At 40.1% G+C, this 17,903-nt stretch overlaps 1 protein-coding gene across 1 annotated transcript in view; it reads left to right on the top strand.

The window, feature by feature from the left end:
* The first annotated feature begins 442 nt into the window (after positions 1-442).
* The window catches only part of EIF2AK2 (eukaryotic translation initiation factor 2-alpha kinase 2), a 21,391-nt gene continuing 3,930 nt past the window's right edge, over positions 443-17,903 (top strand). The window contains exons 1-11 of the mRNA XM_009873871.1: positions 443-546; positions 3,149-3,263; positions 6,657-6,778; positions 7,552-7,654; positions 10,123-10,205; positions 11,229-11,319; positions 11,782-11,816; positions 11,957-12,082; positions 12,492-12,611; positions 14,135-14,242; positions 16,962-17,154. Of these exons, the coding sequence (XP_009872173.1) occupies positions 443-546; positions 3,149-3,263; positions 6,657-6,778; positions 7,552-7,654; positions 10,123-10,205; positions 11,229-11,319; positions 11,782-11,816; positions 11,957-12,082; positions 12,492-12,611; positions 14,135-14,242; positions 16,962-17,154 (1,200 nt within the window). The remainder of the gene's footprint in view (positions 547-3,148; positions 3,264-6,656; positions 6,779-7,551; positions 7,655-10,122; positions 10,206-11,228; positions 11,320-11,781; positions 11,817-11,956; positions 12,083-12,491; positions 12,612-14,134; positions 14,243-16,961; positions 17,155-17,903) is intronic.

Below are 17,903 nucleotides of genomic sequence, written 5' to 3'. Positions count from 1 at the left end.
CAGTCCTCTGCGGTACGTGTCGCTGAGCCTGGCGGTCATCACGGTTGGAAGCGGTATCTTAAAATGCCTTTCAGTTCCACCGTTTAAGGAATCGATCCTAATTCTGACTGGAGAAACGTTATGATTTTTTTTTGTTCTTTTTTCTCACGGGATTCGGGGGATGATTCAGCCTTTTCCCTTCTGCAAAGGCATCTTCTGTAATTACCGAATTCTTCGCTTTCTAAAGCTGCTGTTCCAAGCAATGAATCTTCAAAAGATGTTGCAGATCAACCAACTGAATTATAATATAGTTTTCCATCAACTTTATGTTACTAGCACAAGTTCTCTATGTTATATTACGGCAATGACCTGCCAGGATTAAAGGCTGTCTCTATACTGCACCTTGAGGCACAGACTTATCTTTGAATGTTGCTTTGCAGAATCTTCTTGAGATTGTGTCAAAATGGCACGTGAGTGTATGGAGAAGATCAACCATTACTGTCAAAAGAATAAACTTACTTTGGTTTATGCCAACGTCAGCATGACTGGCCCATCTCATGATCCTGAGTAAGTTCACTGTGTGTGTTAATAAACATTGGGACTCCTCCTGCAACGAGCAAACTGGGCAAAGATTGCAGTCATAAAAGTTAATTTGCTGGAAGAGTATGTATGGCAGAAGAGCTTGCTGAAACCACAACTGAGTGGTAGCTGGGTGAGGAGGATGTAACATGGTAGAATTTAAAGATTTCAGAGTTGATAGCCCATCTCTTGAAAGCGATGGCAATATACCTGTTACTGGTAACTATATTGTATATTATGCATTTGCCATGAAATCTTTCTGGAGATAGAGTGGGTTGCAGCAAGTATTTCAGTTTATTATCTATGCTAATTTAAGTGCTTTGTTTTTTATTTAGTTTTACAAAGCATGGAAATTATTTGTGATTTATGTTGTTACTTTCTAACCATGAAGTTTAGGTGTATATTAAGTGATTGAGTACCAACATGTTTTCTATGTAGTTAATTTTTCAATAGCTATTACAGGAGAAGGGTCTTTTGTTTAAGTTATTTTATTTTTACTTTTATTGACAATTACAGGTGATGAAATGTGTTTTATTTTTTAACAGAAAGATGGGGTTTGCTAATTTTTTTCCCTTGCCAGAGATTACAGATGCTCAAGATCTATGATATTTCCTTGTGTAATTTTTTTTTTTAAAAAATTCGCTAGTTTTCATGAAGATAAGCCTTATGTTAATAATTAATATATTTCTTTTAATGTCTTCTATGTTGCAAGTTGGCACTCTCTGTCCTGACTTATTCATAGACCTGATCATGGTCCCAGAAATTAATAGATATTGTCTGGGTCTCAAATGTTATCCTAACTTTTTCCCCATGCAGCTCATGTAATTCAAAAAAGTAACCCTTATTGCAGTTTTGGCCACAGCTGTGGTCACACATTGCTGCATCTTCATGCTTCTAAAGTGATGTTATGGGACTGACAGAATTTGTGTTTAAAACTCACTGATTTATCCCATTTATTGCACTTTTTTGTGTGTGCTCTGCTACATTCACAAATATATTTCAACCCATTGTCTTGTATCTGTGACATGAGGTGTGACAGTGGTATCTAGGAACACCCTGGATAACTTGGGCTGTTCCAAGGAGTACAATGTACTGTGGCTACAGTGATGAATGCTGGAAACCTCCTTTGGTGCCCTTGCGATGCTCTTTTCCAGTGCTCTGCTTGGTAACAGACTGCATTGTCCGCTGCTGGGCCTGTGCTGGCTCCCTCTTCTCTGCTTCCCTGTCCAACTCTTCTGTGCCATGTCCAGTCTCATAAGTTCTTCTGCAGTTGTTTGAGGCATGATGCAAAGACACTTCCTGTCATTTCCTTCTATACGGGTCTTGCTGCTGTAGTTGCTTCCACTGCAGTGTCTAGCATGGTCAGTGCTGAATGCAATGTAAGAAGACTGAGAGAACGCAGGCTGGCTCAGTCCTAAGTGGCTGCGAGCTTTCTTGGGCTGGGAACACACTGTGTGGATAACCAGGCCAGTCCTGCCTAAACCTGTCAAGTTTGGGCAGTGTTGATTAACTTGGGGTCCATGGTGGATGAGCATGACTGTACGTTTGGGATCAACTCATGTAGCACTCCATCACATAATCCTCAGCTCGGATAATTAGCTCATGGGTCATTGAGACTCACAGTGCACGTTTCCTCAGGATGCTTAAATAGAATGGTGAATTTTTGAAATGTCCCATCTTCCTTCTTCTTCCCCAAGCTTTTATTGCTGAGCACAATGCCTTATGGAATGGAATATCCCTCTGGCCAGCTGCCCTGGTTGTGTCCCTTCACAGCTTTTCACACACCCTCAGCCTACTTGCTGGGAGGCCAGAGTGGGGCAAAAGACTTTGATGCTGTGCAAATGCTGCTCGGCAGTAGATAAGCCATTGTTGTGTTACCAACGTTGTTTTAGTCCCAAATCCACAACATAGCAGCGTACCAGCTGCCATGAAGAACGTTAGCTCCATCCCAGTCATTCCTGAGCTGCACAGGCTCCCTGTTCTGACTCAAGGAATTGCTATATGGGAAGTAGTGTGTGCACAGTTGCACAATGGAGGGGAAAGGTTTCGTGGTTCAGTACGGAAGGGCAGAACTGGTTTCTTTTGTTTGTTTTTTGGGACTGCCAAAAAAGGTGTTTCGTAACACCTTTTTTTGCGCATGCTACATAGCACACGTAGCACTGTATCGATGGTGAGTGTAATGACATGTCTGGGTTGGCTAATCTTTCATCTCTACAGTTTTGCAGTGCTGAGTTGTGTCGTGGTGTTAGGGCTTCATAACCTCATCTGTAACAATGATGATCGTATGTACTCTTTTGCTTTTAAAAATGTAAATAATTTTGCTTTTAAAAAGCAGTTAAGTATTTAAAAACACTGTTAGAAATAGTAAAGTACATGCATTTGTGATTAGGAAGGAAACATTTAAAAATATTTCTACTAAAGAACTATGATAATCAGGAGTTAGATGTAATAAAATCACATGAATACTAAAATACCTCCACAGTTAACCTACAATCGCTTGCAGATAATAACAAGAAAGTTGAATCTTAGATTACTATGTTTGTATGAGAGAAAATGTAACAACATTTTAGAAAAGTTTCCTTCATTGCAGGTTCACGATTGTCATTAAAATTAATGATGTAGAATATGGTACAGGCACTGGTAAAAATAAGAAGGAAGCAAAAGCAGTAGCAGCAAAAAACACCTGGGAAATGATTGAGAAACAGGTGAGTAAACTGTAGAATTTGATTTATTCTTTTTTTGTTTTTTTTCTGCTAGTAAAGGTTGAAGATGAATCTCTAAAAGTAGCTGATATCATTGTGTTCTTTAATTTGAAAGAATTATTTATTTGTTATCTTTGTTCTATCTTATTCAGTGCTTTTCTACTTTTTTGATGCTGAACTCTTTTCCTTACTGTTGTACAGGATTGGTATGTAGTATTTGAGAGTGCTTCCTCCTCTGCAGTTATGGAAGGATCATAAAATCGCTTAGGTTGTAAAAAACCGTTAAGATCATCAAGTCCAACTGCTAACCTAGAAATGCCCACCAGGAAATCATGTCCCTAAGCAATACCATTCACCACCACTCTTTGGGCATGGCCATCCAGACAGTTTTTCATCCAGTGAAGTGTATGCCCATCCAAGCCATGAGCAGCCAGTTCCTCCAGGAGAATGCTGTGAGAAATGGTGTCAAAGGCTTTACTAAAGCCCAGGTGGACAACATCCACAGTCTTCCCTCCTCCCCTAAGCAGGTCACCTTGTCATAGAACAGGATCAGGTTAATCAAGTGCCTCATAAATCCATCCTGACTGGGCCTCATCACCCTGGTTTTCCTATACATGCTGTGTGGTGGCACTCGGTATGATCTGCTCTTTAACCTTCCTCAGCTGTGAGGTCAGACTGACAGGCCTGTACTTCCCTGGATCCTCCTTCTGCCCCTTCTTGCAGATGGGCATCGCATCTGCTGACCTCCAGCCCACTGGGACCATCCCGGTTAGACAGGACAGCTGATAAATGACTGAAAGTAGCTTGGTGAGCACTTCTGCCAGCTGCCTCAGATCCTTGGGTAGATCCCATCCCATCCCACCCCATAGACTTGTGTGAGTCGAAGTGGAGCAGCAGGTCACTGATCATTTCCACTTGGGTTATGGGTCTTCATTCTGTTCCCTGTCTTACAGCTCAAGGGACTGGGTACTGGAGAACAAGTGGTCTTACTATTAAAGACTGAGGGAAGAAAGGCATTAAGGACCTCGGCCTTTTCCTCATCCTTGGTCACTATGTTTCCCCTCATATCCAGTAAAGGATAGAGATTCTCCTTAAGTCCTCCTTTTGTTGTTAATGTATTTCTAGAAACTTTTTAATATTTTTTTTTTATGGCAGTAGTCCAATTGTTCTAGTTGGGCTTTGACTCATCTAATTTTTTCTCTGCATAACATCACGACATCCTTCTAGTCCTTTTTCCAAGGGTCATAAACTCTCCTTTCTTTCCTGAGTTCCAGCCAGAGGTCTTTGTTCAGCCAGCCTGGTCATCTTCCCAGCTGGCCTGTCTTTTGACACATGGGGATGGCCTATTCCTATGCCTTTAAGATTTCATTCTTGAAGAATGTCCAGCATTCCCAGACTCCTTTGCTCTTTAGGACTGCCTCCCAAGGGACTCTGTCAACCAGGCTACTAAGTGGCACAAAATCTGCCCTTCCTAAGTCGAAAGTAGCTGTTCTGTTGACCCCTCTCCTTACTTCTTCAGGTATTAAAAACTGTCATTTCATGATCACTATACCCAAGACAGGATGAGGAAAGGTATTTGCCTTTATTAAGCTGCGTTGGTATATCCAGAGTAGACAGTGTTTCTTTTTCGTCTCGACAACTTCTTTAGTTGATGCCCTCAAAATGTTTGCAGGGCCTTGTTCAGTGTGTCTGGTGCCAGTCTGCTCATAAAATTGCTTGCTTTCACTTGATCTGATTTATCTTTGTTTCTTTGTCTTTATATTCTTTATGATATAGCTGATTCTATACTCTTTTTCCTTCCTTGATTTAGTTTAGGTTTGACTTTTGCTCCTCTGTTTTCTGCAATATGTTCTCTGGTAGCCATTGTTTCTTTTTCTTTTTGATTCTGAATCCTTCATAACACCTTTTTGAATGAAATCTTCCCTTACCTGTTTTTATATGGTTTTTATTGGGTTCCCACTTTAACCCAATTGTTGCATGTTTGCTAATATATTATTAATGCTGCTTATCATGAGACAGCTGAAAAAGTCCTGCTTTTCCCTCTTGTATATGCACAGGAGCATTTTCAGCCCTTGCTAATGCAACATCAGCAGCATCCTGCTGCCATCCCTTTGTTTTGCTCTCATTAGGCTGTAAGAAAATTCAGAAAGAAGCATTTGCTTTTTCTTTATAAGACATTTCAAAGGTTGTTCCCTGTCTTAAGAGGTGAAAGGAGTCATGGTGATAGGTTGTTAAAGGCATTGGTTTGATACTTGGAAAACTGAATTTACAGAATCACAGGATGTTGGGGGTTGGAAGGGATCTTTGCAGATCATCTATCTAGTCCACCTCCACTGCTAGAGCTGGTTCATCTAGAACAGGTTGCACAGGATGGCATCCAGGTGAGTTTTGAATATATCCAGAGTTCGAGACTTCATCTTCTCTTTGGGCAGCCAAAAGACTGAGCCCATCCTCTTGACACTCACCCTTTAACTGTTTATAAGTGTTGATAACATCCCCTGTCAATCTTCTCTCTTATAAGGAAAGGCTGAGGGAATTGGGTCTTTTTAGTCTAGAGGAGAGATGTTCTAGTCCCCTGATCATCTTTGCACTTTGTTTTACTCTCTCCAGCAGTTTCCTGTCCTTCTTGAACCGGGGAGCCCAGAACTGGGCACAGTACTCCAGAGAGAGTAGAGAGGGAGGATAACCTCCCTCGACCTACTTGCCACATTCTTCTTGATGCACCCCAGGATGTCCTTTGCCTTCGTGGCAACAAGGGCATATTGCTAGCTCATGGTCATCCTGTTGTCCAGTAGGACTCTGGGTTCTTTTTCTGCAGAGATGCTTTTCCAGCAGGTTGACCCCTAACCTGTACTGATACATGGGGCTATTCCTCCCTAGGTGGGAGGAATAACACTTGCCCATGTTGAATTTCATAAGGTTTCTCTCTGCCCAACTCTCCAGCCTGTCCAGATCATGGTGAATGGCAGCACAGCCCTCTGGTGCGTCAGCCACCCCTCCCAGTTTTGTGTCACGGGCAAACTTGCTGAGGGTACACTCTGTCCCTTCACCCTGAACAGGACTGGACCCAGTACTGACCCCTGGGGAGCACCGGTTGTTACAGACCTGAAGCTAGACTCTGCACCACAAATTGCAACCCTCTGAGCTCTAGCTTTCAGCCAGTTTTCAATCCACCCTGCTGTTCATTCATCTGTGTTTCTTTGTAAATTCAAAATGTAATAATACTGGCTTGGGATGGCTGTCCTTTGGCACAAGAGACTTTGCCAACTTGGAATTTCTTAAAAATATTTTGAAATACTTACAAACCTGGCAGCTACATTAGATCTTGTGCATTGATTATCTTTGTCTATTTATTAAGTTTAAGTTTTTAAGTTACCTATTTTGTTTGTATTGTAGCTAGAGAGTCCTTCAACACCAGTGACCTTATTACCAGACATCGACTATGTCAGCCTACTAAATACGTTTTCACAAAGAACGTTGCAAAAAGTGGATTATCATATAAGGGAATGTACTGGAATGTAAGATATACTTTGTCTTCATACTTATTTTTAATACTTCTTTGTGTTACCATGAGTAATGTTAGATGAATCTTTAGAAATACAATAAAAATTGAGGTAGTCTCAAGAGAATCCAGTGGAAGGTGTTTAAGGTGGTTAAGGAGTTGGAGGATATAAAAGATAAAGAGCACTGAGTTTGTTTAGGTGGCAGAAGAGGTGACATGATAAAATGGTAGTTAGCATTGACACATCAGTTATCTTGGTTATAGCTCTGGCACCTTTGAGGAGCTCTTGACATGTATTTTGGAGATCCCCTAGGAACCAAGTGCTGAGAAAAGCTTGTTTGTGTTTCCTTCTCTATGTATTGCAGTCAGGGAGCTGTAGAAATGTTCCAGTTAGTGACAGCTTAGGCATGATAAAGAATATCTATGTATTTTAACTCTCTTGACAATATCTGCTGGAAAACTCCTTTTGTATTCTACTGCAAAATCAGCCACTTTAAAACCTAAACTGCAGTTAATTGTTAATTGTGGGTACATACGATATGATGCTCTCAGGAGTTCAACCTTAGAAAGTGCTAAATAGTTACTCTTTTAAAACTGGTTATCTTGAAGGCATGCCAAATTAGTTATCTATCATTATTAATTAGATTAAATGTATATTGGCAATACTGTCCTGAAAATAGGTATTTTAGATCTCCATTCTACAATGGCGATTGAATGCTATATTTAAAAACATTCAGTTAAGACTTGTCACATACGAGATAAGACTTTATTCCCTGTTGTCTTTTACAGGTTTTCTTGTAGCTGTTTAATTAGTGGTTTTCTGTATGGAAATGGTACCGGAACTTCTTCAGCTGCTGCAAAACAAGATGCTGCAAAAGAAGCATTTGAGAAGGTAAATAAGGCACTCTTAACAGTATGTGCTGTATTTAGCCTTAAGGCAGAAGTTTAATTCTTTTATCTTTAATTTTTGAACAAATTTTCTCATTGGATTTAAAAGCATACTGCATGGATTCCACTTGAGGGAAACAATCCATGTGTTGATGGGTTGGCCGGGCTACAGGATTCTGTTGGTAAAATTTATGTTGTGTTTATTCAGTTGCTTCATTAGAAAAATCTTGCAGCTGATAACCTATGTGTATTTCAGAATATGGTCTGGTATGTTGTGATTCAAGGCTGCACATATATTATAAATCTCTGAATCCTGCCTACTCTAATATACAGGTTGTCTCCTGTGTGAAGTGTTGTTGAGCTGACAGGCTATGAACATCAATTTCTTAGTACTTTCTGTTAGATCAGAAATCTACTGTGAAACGTGAGAAAGGCAAAAGCAAGAGTGAGAATCAACAGGACTTGCCTTTTGTACTGTTCCAAGGCAGAGTCTAGTGAAACAATTGCTAACATCCTTCTCTGGAGAGCAGAGCTGTTGTCTTCATATTGGTGATCCTATTTCCATACGTGCAAAAAATTGTCAGAATCCTAATAGTGATCCAAACTCACTTCTGAAATGCACGGCGAAGTACATATGAACTAACTTAAATGAAGTATAGTTTAAAGAGATGGAAGGCAGTACAAGGGGGGAAAGAAATCTTTTTCACTTCAACTACTTTTTCCATTATTTGTCTGTTTACTGTGATTTTTAAATGCTTGTTTGTTTGTTTGCTTTGCTTTTTAAGTTAACTGTGTAATTAATGTGCTATTATAGTTCTAGGATCCTTCCATAATATTTTCCTGTGTTGCAAGCTCACAAGTGCTTTAGTTTTCATCAAAGTCTGAAATCTATTACCTCAAGCAGAACCTCTGTAGCAATTATTCTAAGTTTCGAGTGGGTTGGTTTGATTTGGTCTTAATTTTTATTAATTCTCTGCTATGTCCCTCAGGGTCAGTACTGGGGCCAGTACTATTCAATATATTCATCAACAACCTGGATGAGGGAACAGAGAGCACTGTCAGCAAGTTTGCAGCGGACACAAAATGGGGAGGAGGGGCTGACACACCAGAGGGCTGTGCTGCCATTCAGTGAGACCCAGACAGGCTGGAGAGTTGGGCAGGGAGAAATTTTATGAAAGACAACAAGGGCAAGTGTAGAGTTTTGCACGTGGGAAAGGACAACCCCATGTGCCAGTATGGGTTGGGGACTGACCTGTTGGAGAGCAGCGCAGGGGAAAGGGACCTGGGGGTCCTGGTGGGCAGCAGGATGACCATGAGCCAGCAATGTGCCCTCGTGGCCAAGAAGGCCAATGGAATCCTGGGGTGTGTTAGAAGGGGAGTAGCTAGTAGGTTGAGAGAGGTCCTCCTTCCCTTCTATTCTGCCCTAGTGAGGCCACATCTGGAATATTGTGTCCAGTCCTGGGGCCCTCAGTTCAAGAAGGGAACTGCTTGAAAGACCCTAGTGCAGAGCCACAAAGATGATGAAGGGAGTGGAACATCTCCCTTATGAGGAAAGGCTGAAGGAGCTGGGTCTCTTTAGCTTAGAGGAGACTGAGGTGTGACCTTATTAATGTTTATAAATATGTAAAAGGGTGAGTGTCAGGAGGATGGAGCCAGGGTCTTTTCTGGAAAGTCTAGTGGTAGGGCAAGGGGCAGTGGGTGCAAGCTGGAGGATAAGAGGTTCTATAAAAATATTAGGAAAAGCTTTTTCACTGTGAACATAACAGAGCACTGGCATGGGCTGCCCGGTGAGGTTGTGGAGTCTCCTTCTCTGGAGACATTCAAAACCTGCCTGGACGTGTTCCTCTGTGACCTACTCTAGGTGATCCTGCTCTGGCAGGGGGGTTGGACTCGATGACCTTTCGAGGTCCCTTCCAACCTCTAAGGTTCTGTGATTCTGTCTAACAAAATGTAACTAGGAAGAAGTAGTAAATGCCCGTCACTCCTGAATTTAAGAAAACGGTGTTTGTTGGCTGTCACTGAAACATAAACCCATCAAGTTTTCTTGCTTTTTGTCAGGTTATGTTCTGTGACAGTTGTAGGTGTTGTTTTTAATGTTACATTTATGCTCGTGTGACATGGGGATGGGGGAATGGGGAAGCAAAACAACCTCTACTAAGTATTTAGGATTGGTTTTTTTAGACATCCCCAATTTCGTGATCCAATTTTTGCAGGGTTTTCACACTGAGGATGTTGAATGTCTTTTTGTACATACTCAGATTTTCAGTTCTGTTGATTACACATACCAAAGCCTACACAGATCTCATTTTCTACACAGACAATTGTATATGCAGTAAAAAGGAAAGCATTTCATTTTACACTTTCTCTTAGAACCTTGTAATCTTCCCTCCTTGCCTTTTTCAGTGGCATCTTTTGCACTAGGGATTTTTTTACATGATTTTGTTGGCCATTCTTTGTTTTTCTTTTTTTCAGATAAAAAGAGAAAAATCTAACAGCAATACTGCATTTACCCAACATAGGAATTTCTCTCCAGTGCCAAGTCAGTCTGACTTAGAGTAAGTTGGGTTCACTGATAATGTGATAACAAAATGTATTTACTAGTCTTAGTATGTCATGTGATCTAGTTTTAAATAAAATCTTTCATAGTTTCTTTATTGCAATATAAAGCCATTTAATTTCAACATATTTTTTTTTAGACTTCAGTGCAAAATTTGTTGTACTTGTGCCATTTTATTTGAGCTTTAATTTTAGAGCTTTCTGATATATTTGTATTTTGCCATGAGTGGTCCTTTCAGAAGTGTTTTTATCATTATGTAAATGGAATAACCTATCTTGTTCAGTAGCATTATTTCATGCCAGTTTTAACATTCATTTTCCTATCGTGACACTCTTGCCAACTCAGTATAATTCAGTTTCGATACTTCCGTGTGTTCCATGTTCTGCTTTCTTCTCTGTTGTTTTTTCCCGCTCAGTCCCCATGTGTTGCCTGATCTAGTTGAGAGGTGTCCCTGCCCATGACAGAGAGGTTGGACGAGATGATCTCTAAGGTCCCTTCCAGCCTAGGCCATTCTGTGATTCTATTTTTCCTTCTCCACAAATCTTCATTTCCACCAAAGGGAAAATTTGCTTAGCAAAAGAAAATTAACATCCATACATTTTTATTAGGAATTTGGGAACCCTAGGTCAAGCCTTTTGTGTCTAGCAGTTAATTTGACTGTATTGCCACTACCACTTTTTATATTCTTTGTGAGATTGTAAAGCAAGCTGGTATGTACAATGCTAGAGGTGGCTGCACTGCATTGAAATAAACATCTGTATTTAACCTATTTAATTAAGGGATATAATAGAATATATATCATATAGATATGAAATTATTTTATATAAATAAAGAAATATATCGCATAATGTTACTGTTTTATTAGCTTTCCAGCCTAAAGTTTAAGTCAGTCATGATTGCTAATGTTTCTACAGGTTTTGCTTTTAAAAACTGTATATCTTTTCATGCCCCTCTTTCTTGTGGCAATCGTGTTATTTATGATTGTGTTACTTTCACCTAAAACCAGTCAATTATTTTTCAGTACCAGTGGTATTTGCCTTGGAGACTCAGCTGCAAAGTTGGAAGAAAAAATGAGAGACATGGCAGTATGTGAAAAGCCTTCCCCTTCTCAGGTATAGTATGAAAATGGTCTTCCCCATGACTAGATTTTTAGATCTTGACCAAAGCAAGTTTCTTGTTAGTGTGAAGCATCAGTTTGTTCCTTTATCTGCTAATTGCTCGGAAGCATATGGGCTTTTTCCCTAAGAATATTCAGTACTTTCATAGTGTTAGCCATTAGTCATTGATTTCTATACTGTGGACCCAGTTTATATACTGCTGACCAAACAGGCAGTATTTCCAAGAAAGGGGATCAGACTAAGCTCCTGTTTTCCTGTTGGAAAGAATGATGATGTCATACATAGCATGTGTGAAAGACTTTAAGCTAAGATGTGACTTCATTCTCACTACATTTTTTTTATATAAGGTATGAATACATTTATAGACAGTTCCTAGATACATTCTCAGACATATTTTAAGCTAAGTACAGTGCAAATATTCAGGATATCTCAAGTCTTTTTCTTTTTTTCCTGTAGCAAGGCATACAAAACTCTGCCCTGAAATCCAAAAGGTATGTGTTTTGTTTCTCAGTTGGTATCTCCCATAAACTATATTGCAAACCACTTTAGTGTTTCAATATCCAGCAAAGAAATGCCCTTCTTGGGAGGTACATTTCTCTTGACACGAGGTTTGCTTTTACCCTTTATAAAGAAAATTGGCAGCTATTTTTGATAACGCAAGAGACAAGGAAGAGAAAAAGATGTCAGATAAAAATTTGCCAAATTTGGACACGAATACCAGTGAGGAGAATGAAAGTCCATGCACTGTGAATACAAGGTAAGAGGAATTATTATTTTTTTTAAGATCTGTATGATAATTACAGTATGTAGTGGTATAGATTTATTTGGTTATTTCTAATAGAATGTGGGAAAATACTGCTGTAAAAATAACTTTCCAAGTTTTTTTTTCCTGGAAACTGCAAATGTAGTAGTGCAGCTGACATGCAATGATATTTAATGCTTACAGCCAAAAGTCATTTGTGTGAAGATATGAGGGTAGTTATTCTACATGCTTTCAAGTGTCAGTTTCCCTTGTTTTTTTTAATCTTCAAGACCATGATTTAGATCTGTATAGGCATTGAGTAATCCCTGTCGAATCATGTTTAAGTAGATGTATTAGATCTGTCAAGCTCATTTTTATGTCTTAATGTTAACTATACTTTAGTTACATATATTTTTTTTTAAAGATTTCTTCAGAGCTTCAAAAATATAAAGCCCATTGGTGAAGGTGGTTATGGGAATGTTTTCAGAGCAACAGGAAAGCTTGATGAGAGAACCTATGCAGTCAAGCGAGTTCGATTCACAAAGTACGTACAGTGTATTTACTTCTGGTTTTTATTTTAGGGCGCTCTTGATCAAGCTTTTAATACTCTTTGTGTCTTGAATAATCCTGGGAGCGTGTAAGAATTTTCACTACTCATTATCCATTCTTTCTGGTAAACTTTTCTTTATCTCTAATTGAAGCTGAAAATGGAGAGGCTGAGGGGAGACCTTACTGCTCTCTACGACTCCCTGGAAGGAGGTGGTAGCGAGGTGGGGGTTGGTCTCTTCTCTCAAGTTACAGCTGATAGGGCAAGAGGAAATGGCTTCAGGTAACACCAGAGGAGGTTTAGGTTAGACATTAGGAAAAAATTCTACACTGAAAGCATTATCAGACTGGAACAGGCTGCCCAGGGAAGTGGTTGCGTTGCCATCCTTGGATGTATTTAAAAGCCGTCTCGACATGGTGCTCAGGGACATGGTTTAGAAGTGGGAATGGTAGAGTTAGGTAACGGTTGGACTTGATGATCTTAAAGGTCTTTACCAACTGAAACAATTCTATGATTCTATGGCACGCACTGGAATAATTTCAGATGGAGCTGTAAAAAAGTAGATTTAAGTTCTACTCTGTCTGAACACACTAGTGCTGGTTATTAATATTGCAAAATATGTTTGAAGAAAACTTGCCGATTAAAAAACATTAAAAGCAGCACTACTACTTTTGACAGGTTACGTGGGAAATTTACAATCAGTAATGCATAAGCACAGTAATTAGGGAAAATAGAGAAAAAATGAAAGTAGTACATTTTGTATATGACCCAGGTAGTCATTATTCTCACACTGTGTTACTTGTCCTTTATAAATCTCAACAAAGAATGGTGATCTTAGTTTATTTTTTTTTTTAAAGTAATTTTCTGTGACCAGTGCCTAGTGGAGTATTTTATCAGCAGCTGAAAAACTTTTTTTCTTTTAGGTAATCTACTTTAAAAAGTTTCAAATTGTTGTTTCCCTTATGTTGTGTAACTGCCCCTCACAAATACATGTTATTTTCATTTGTATGGCACACCTGAGAACTATATTAGAAAACATCCTGCTGGTTCTTCAAATAAAGATTGCTGGTCTGCTGATGGGTTTGAATTTACTTTACTAGGTGATGTTATAACAACAAGTGCAGGCCAAATTTAGTAGTAGTTCTCATGAGAATTTACACTGACTTCTATATGTATATAAACAAACTTTACAGAGGTGAAAACATGGGTGTTTGCTACCTGAGGTAATTGCATATTGCAGACATTTGCTTTTTTCCGCCTTTTGCGAGTGGGGCTTTCATTTCTAATACAGTTAAAACATTTTTGGAATTTGAATAACTGAGGAGATGAAATAAGCCCCACAATTTCTAGGTACAATTTTGCCCTTGTATGAAGGACAATATTATGTACCTTTTCTATATTAATGTAAAACTATCTGTATAATGCTACTTGATATAATGTGTTTTATTTAACTTAGTATTAAATTTTTGCAGGGAAAAGCCATTTAGTTTCTTTTTTTTTTTTTCTTTTCTGCCAAATAGGAATGTAGAGCGTGAAGTAAAAGGACTTGCAAGTCTTGATCATGAAAACATAGTGCGGTATTATTGTAGCTGGGAAGGATACGACCGTGTAACTTACCCAGACTCAAGGTAACTCAAGTCAGTAGTTTGCACTCACAAGCTCATTAGCCACAGTGAATTTTGTGTTGTAAAAAGAAAGGCTGATGATTTGTTATAAATCATTATACAAATATAGGCATACACATATTTGCTTTCTTACTGCTAGGAAAGTACTCTTCAGCAGCAAGTCATATATAATATATCTATATCTATATATCTATATCTTATTTTTCTTGATGAATAAGGTACATAATGCAATTTAATCTTTCTCCTCTCAATATACAGAGCTTGCTGAATCTACAGAAGAATGTAAGAATACAGAACTCAACATTTGGGTCTAGAAATAACAACAGAAACTAAAATTTGTCTGGCAGTTGGCTGCCAAATTCTTGATCAGAAGTTTCCTTTTTTATTAAGTATTGGTCAGCCAGTGGCTCACATAGATTTAATTATTTCTCTAACTTAGCGTTTTAACCATGATGCCTGAAACAGGCTTCTTTTTGTTGAGAACAGAAATACAAAGTTAAATGCTCTTTCATTTAGAGGTAGTCTTTCAACGTGAAGACTTCTGGGAAGACAGTGGGGAGAGTTTTACTTATAGCTTATGTTATTAACTTTTCCAAGCTTCTGTGGTAAGCTTTTTTTCATTAGCTGTAGATTCCTAACACTTAACCCAGAGGCATAAAATATTAATGGATCTAAAATTATGGTTGGCATGATACCTGTCCAGTGTGCTTAGTAAATGAGGAATAAAATGGGTGGGGGGGGGAAGTCTTGTATCAAAACCCGACCATTAATATGTTGGGAGTCTCTATCACTTATACATTTTGTATTGAACAGTTATTGGGTAAAAGATAGGAAAAAAACCCCATCCTCAAAACTGATGTCCTGGCCTGGAATTCCACTTTATGCCCTGACCTCAAGGCTACATAGAGTTCCAGGACACTTAATGCTTGTTCTTTCAGTGCCCCAGGCGTCTTTATTCCAGGGCACTTGTATCACACAGTGCAAGAAGGAAAAAGTGGTGCCGCCTCCTCTTTATATTTTCCTTCCCTTCACTGGTTCCAGCCTGAGCCCTTCCTATGGGCCGATGGGGAGGGAACTCTTCTGGAAAGTATGAGGCCGTCACTGAGTGGGTAAATATATTTGATCTAGATTTCCAGCTCTCAGAGGGGTTTCACAGAATCATCAGAATTGGAAGGGACCTCTAGAGATCATCTAGTCCAACCCCTCTGCTAAAGCAGGATTGCCTAGAGCACATCACACAGGATTACACCCAGGTGGGTTTTGAAAGTCACCAAAGATGGAGACTCCACAACCAACATGGGCAGCCTCTTCAGTGCTCTGTCACCCTCACAGTAGAGAAGTTCTTTCTCATATTTAAATGCAACTTCCTGTGTTCCAGCTTGTGCTCGTTGCTTCTTGTCCTGTCACTGGGCACTACTGAAAAGAGTCCAGCTCCATCCTCCTTGCACCTATCTTTTAGATATTTGTAGGTATTGACAAGGTCTCCTCTCAGCCTTCTGTTCCCCAGGCTAAACAGTAGCAGTTCTTTCAAAATTTCCCAAGAGAGATGCTTCAGTCCCCCAATCATCTTCGTTGCCCTCAGCTGGACTCTCTTTAGCAGTTCCCTGTCTCTCGTGAACTGGAGAGCCCAGAACTGGACACAGTACACCAGATGTGGCCTCACCAGGGTGGAATAGAGGAGGAGGATGGCCTCCCTCGATCTACTGGCCATACTCCTCTTAATGCAGCCCAGGATACCATTGGTCGTCTTGGCAACAAGGGCACATTGCTGGCTCATGGTTAACTTACTGTCTGCCAGGACTTCAAGATCCTTCTTCTCAGGGCTGCTTTCAAGCAGGCCTACCCCTAACCTATACTTATGTGTGGGATTGTTCCTCCCCAGATGCAGGACTCTACATTTGCCCTTGTTGAACCTCGTTAGGTTCCTCTCTGCCCAGCTCTCCAGCCTCTTCAGGTCATGTTGGATGGCAGCACAGCCCTCTGGTGTGTCAGTTACACCTCCCAGTTTTGTGTCCTCAGTGAACTTGCTGAGAGTATGCTCTGTCTCTTCGTCTAGTTCATTGATGAATATGTTGAATAAGACCAAACCCAGTACTGACCCCTGGGGAACACCACTGGCTACAGGCCTCCAGCTCGACCCTGCAGTGTTGATCACAACCCTCTGAGCTCTGTCACTCAACCAGTTTCTCTAACTCTCAGACCAATGTCAAAGATGGTCACCACACTACCTTCCTGAAGGGACAGATTTTGAAAGAATGTGATCATTCTGGGTAAGAGAGGAAGGCTAATGCTCTATGTGTTGAGCAGAATAGAGAGTACCTGCCAGGGACTTGCAGCACTTCCTAGAGGGCAAGATGGGAGCTGAGGGCAGTGCTATTTCCTCCTATATAGGACGTGTCTCTAGATATGATGGGAGCAGAATTTGGGCACTTGGAAAACTTTCAATGTGAACAAGGAAGTGACCAAAATGTTAGGAATGTTCCAGAGGGATACAGCAACTGAGCAGCAGCTCTTTGGTTTGCAGTTCTATCTATTTATATCTAGTACAAATTGGTCTAAGATCTTTTTTAAAATTAAGGGATTTGCAGACTTTGTTTTGGGGAACTCAAAAAATAATAATAAGTAAAAGTTTTTTTTAAGGAAGAGGAACCTGAGAATCATTGATGGCTTGGGAAGAAATTGTATCTTGCCAATTTCGATATGGTATATAATTTTCTTGCAGGGAGAAGTCAGACAAAGAAATTCGCTGTCTCTTCATCCAAATGGAATTATGTGAACAAGGGCCATTGGAAAACTGGGTAGAAAGGAATAGACGAGACCGAAAATATCATGAGATGGCACAAACCACATTTTTACAAATACTAGAAGGAGTGAAATATATTCATTCTGAAGGGTTTATTCATCGGGACCTCAAGGTGAGTAGGAAAGGTAATAAAAAGATAGCATTTCCAGTGAGTACAATTGTTAAGTTGTTCTAGTCTTTGTTTAGTCTGTTAGGTACCCTATATGTTAGTAGAATACCTCTTCTGATATTGCTAGTGATTGGTTGGTGGTTTTTTTTCAGCAACTGGCTGCACTTCATCCTAAAATCAGGTGAACTGGAGTACTTCCCACTTGGTCCCCATGTGTTGCCTGGTCTAGTCGAGAGGTGGTGTCCCTGCCCAAAACAGGGAGATTGGACTAGATGATCTCTAAGGTCCCTTCAAGCCTATGCCATTCTATGATTCTATGACCTCAGAATGCAGTTGTTCAAAAAATCAGTAGTCATGAGTATATACAGTTGTTCTTCGTTGTTTATGACTTCATCGAATTTTAAAGAGGGAAGCTCAGTGGAAACTTAAAAAGTGATGCTCTGAGATGCTGGTAGTAAGCCCTAACTCTGCAGCTGTTTTAGTACAGATAATTCTGCCAAGCGTACGAGGAACAATGATTTGAGTGTTGATCTGGTGGAGGGTAGGAAGGCCCTGCAGAGGGACCTGGACAGGCTGGGTCGATGGGCTGAGGCCAATGGGATGAAGTTCAACAAGACCAAGAGCAAGGTCCTACACTTTGGCCACAATAACCCCCTGCAGCGCTACCGACTGGGGGAGGAGTGGCTGGCAGAGAGGGACCTGGGAGTGCTGGGTGACAACCGGTTGAACATGAGCCTACAGGTGCCCACGTG

Source organism: Apaloderma vittatum, unplaced genomic scaffold (assembly GCF_000703405.1).
Source record: "Apaloderma vittatum isolate BGI_N311 unplaced genomic scaffold, ASM70340v1 scaffold13487, whole genome shotgun sequence".
Taxonomy (NCBI): domain Eukaryota; kingdom Metazoa; phylum Chordata; class Aves; order Trogoniformes; family Trogonidae; genus Apaloderma; species Apaloderma vittatum.
Note: the sequence above shows the minus strand (reverse complement) of the source record. Positions and strands in the feature narration are given on the sequence as shown.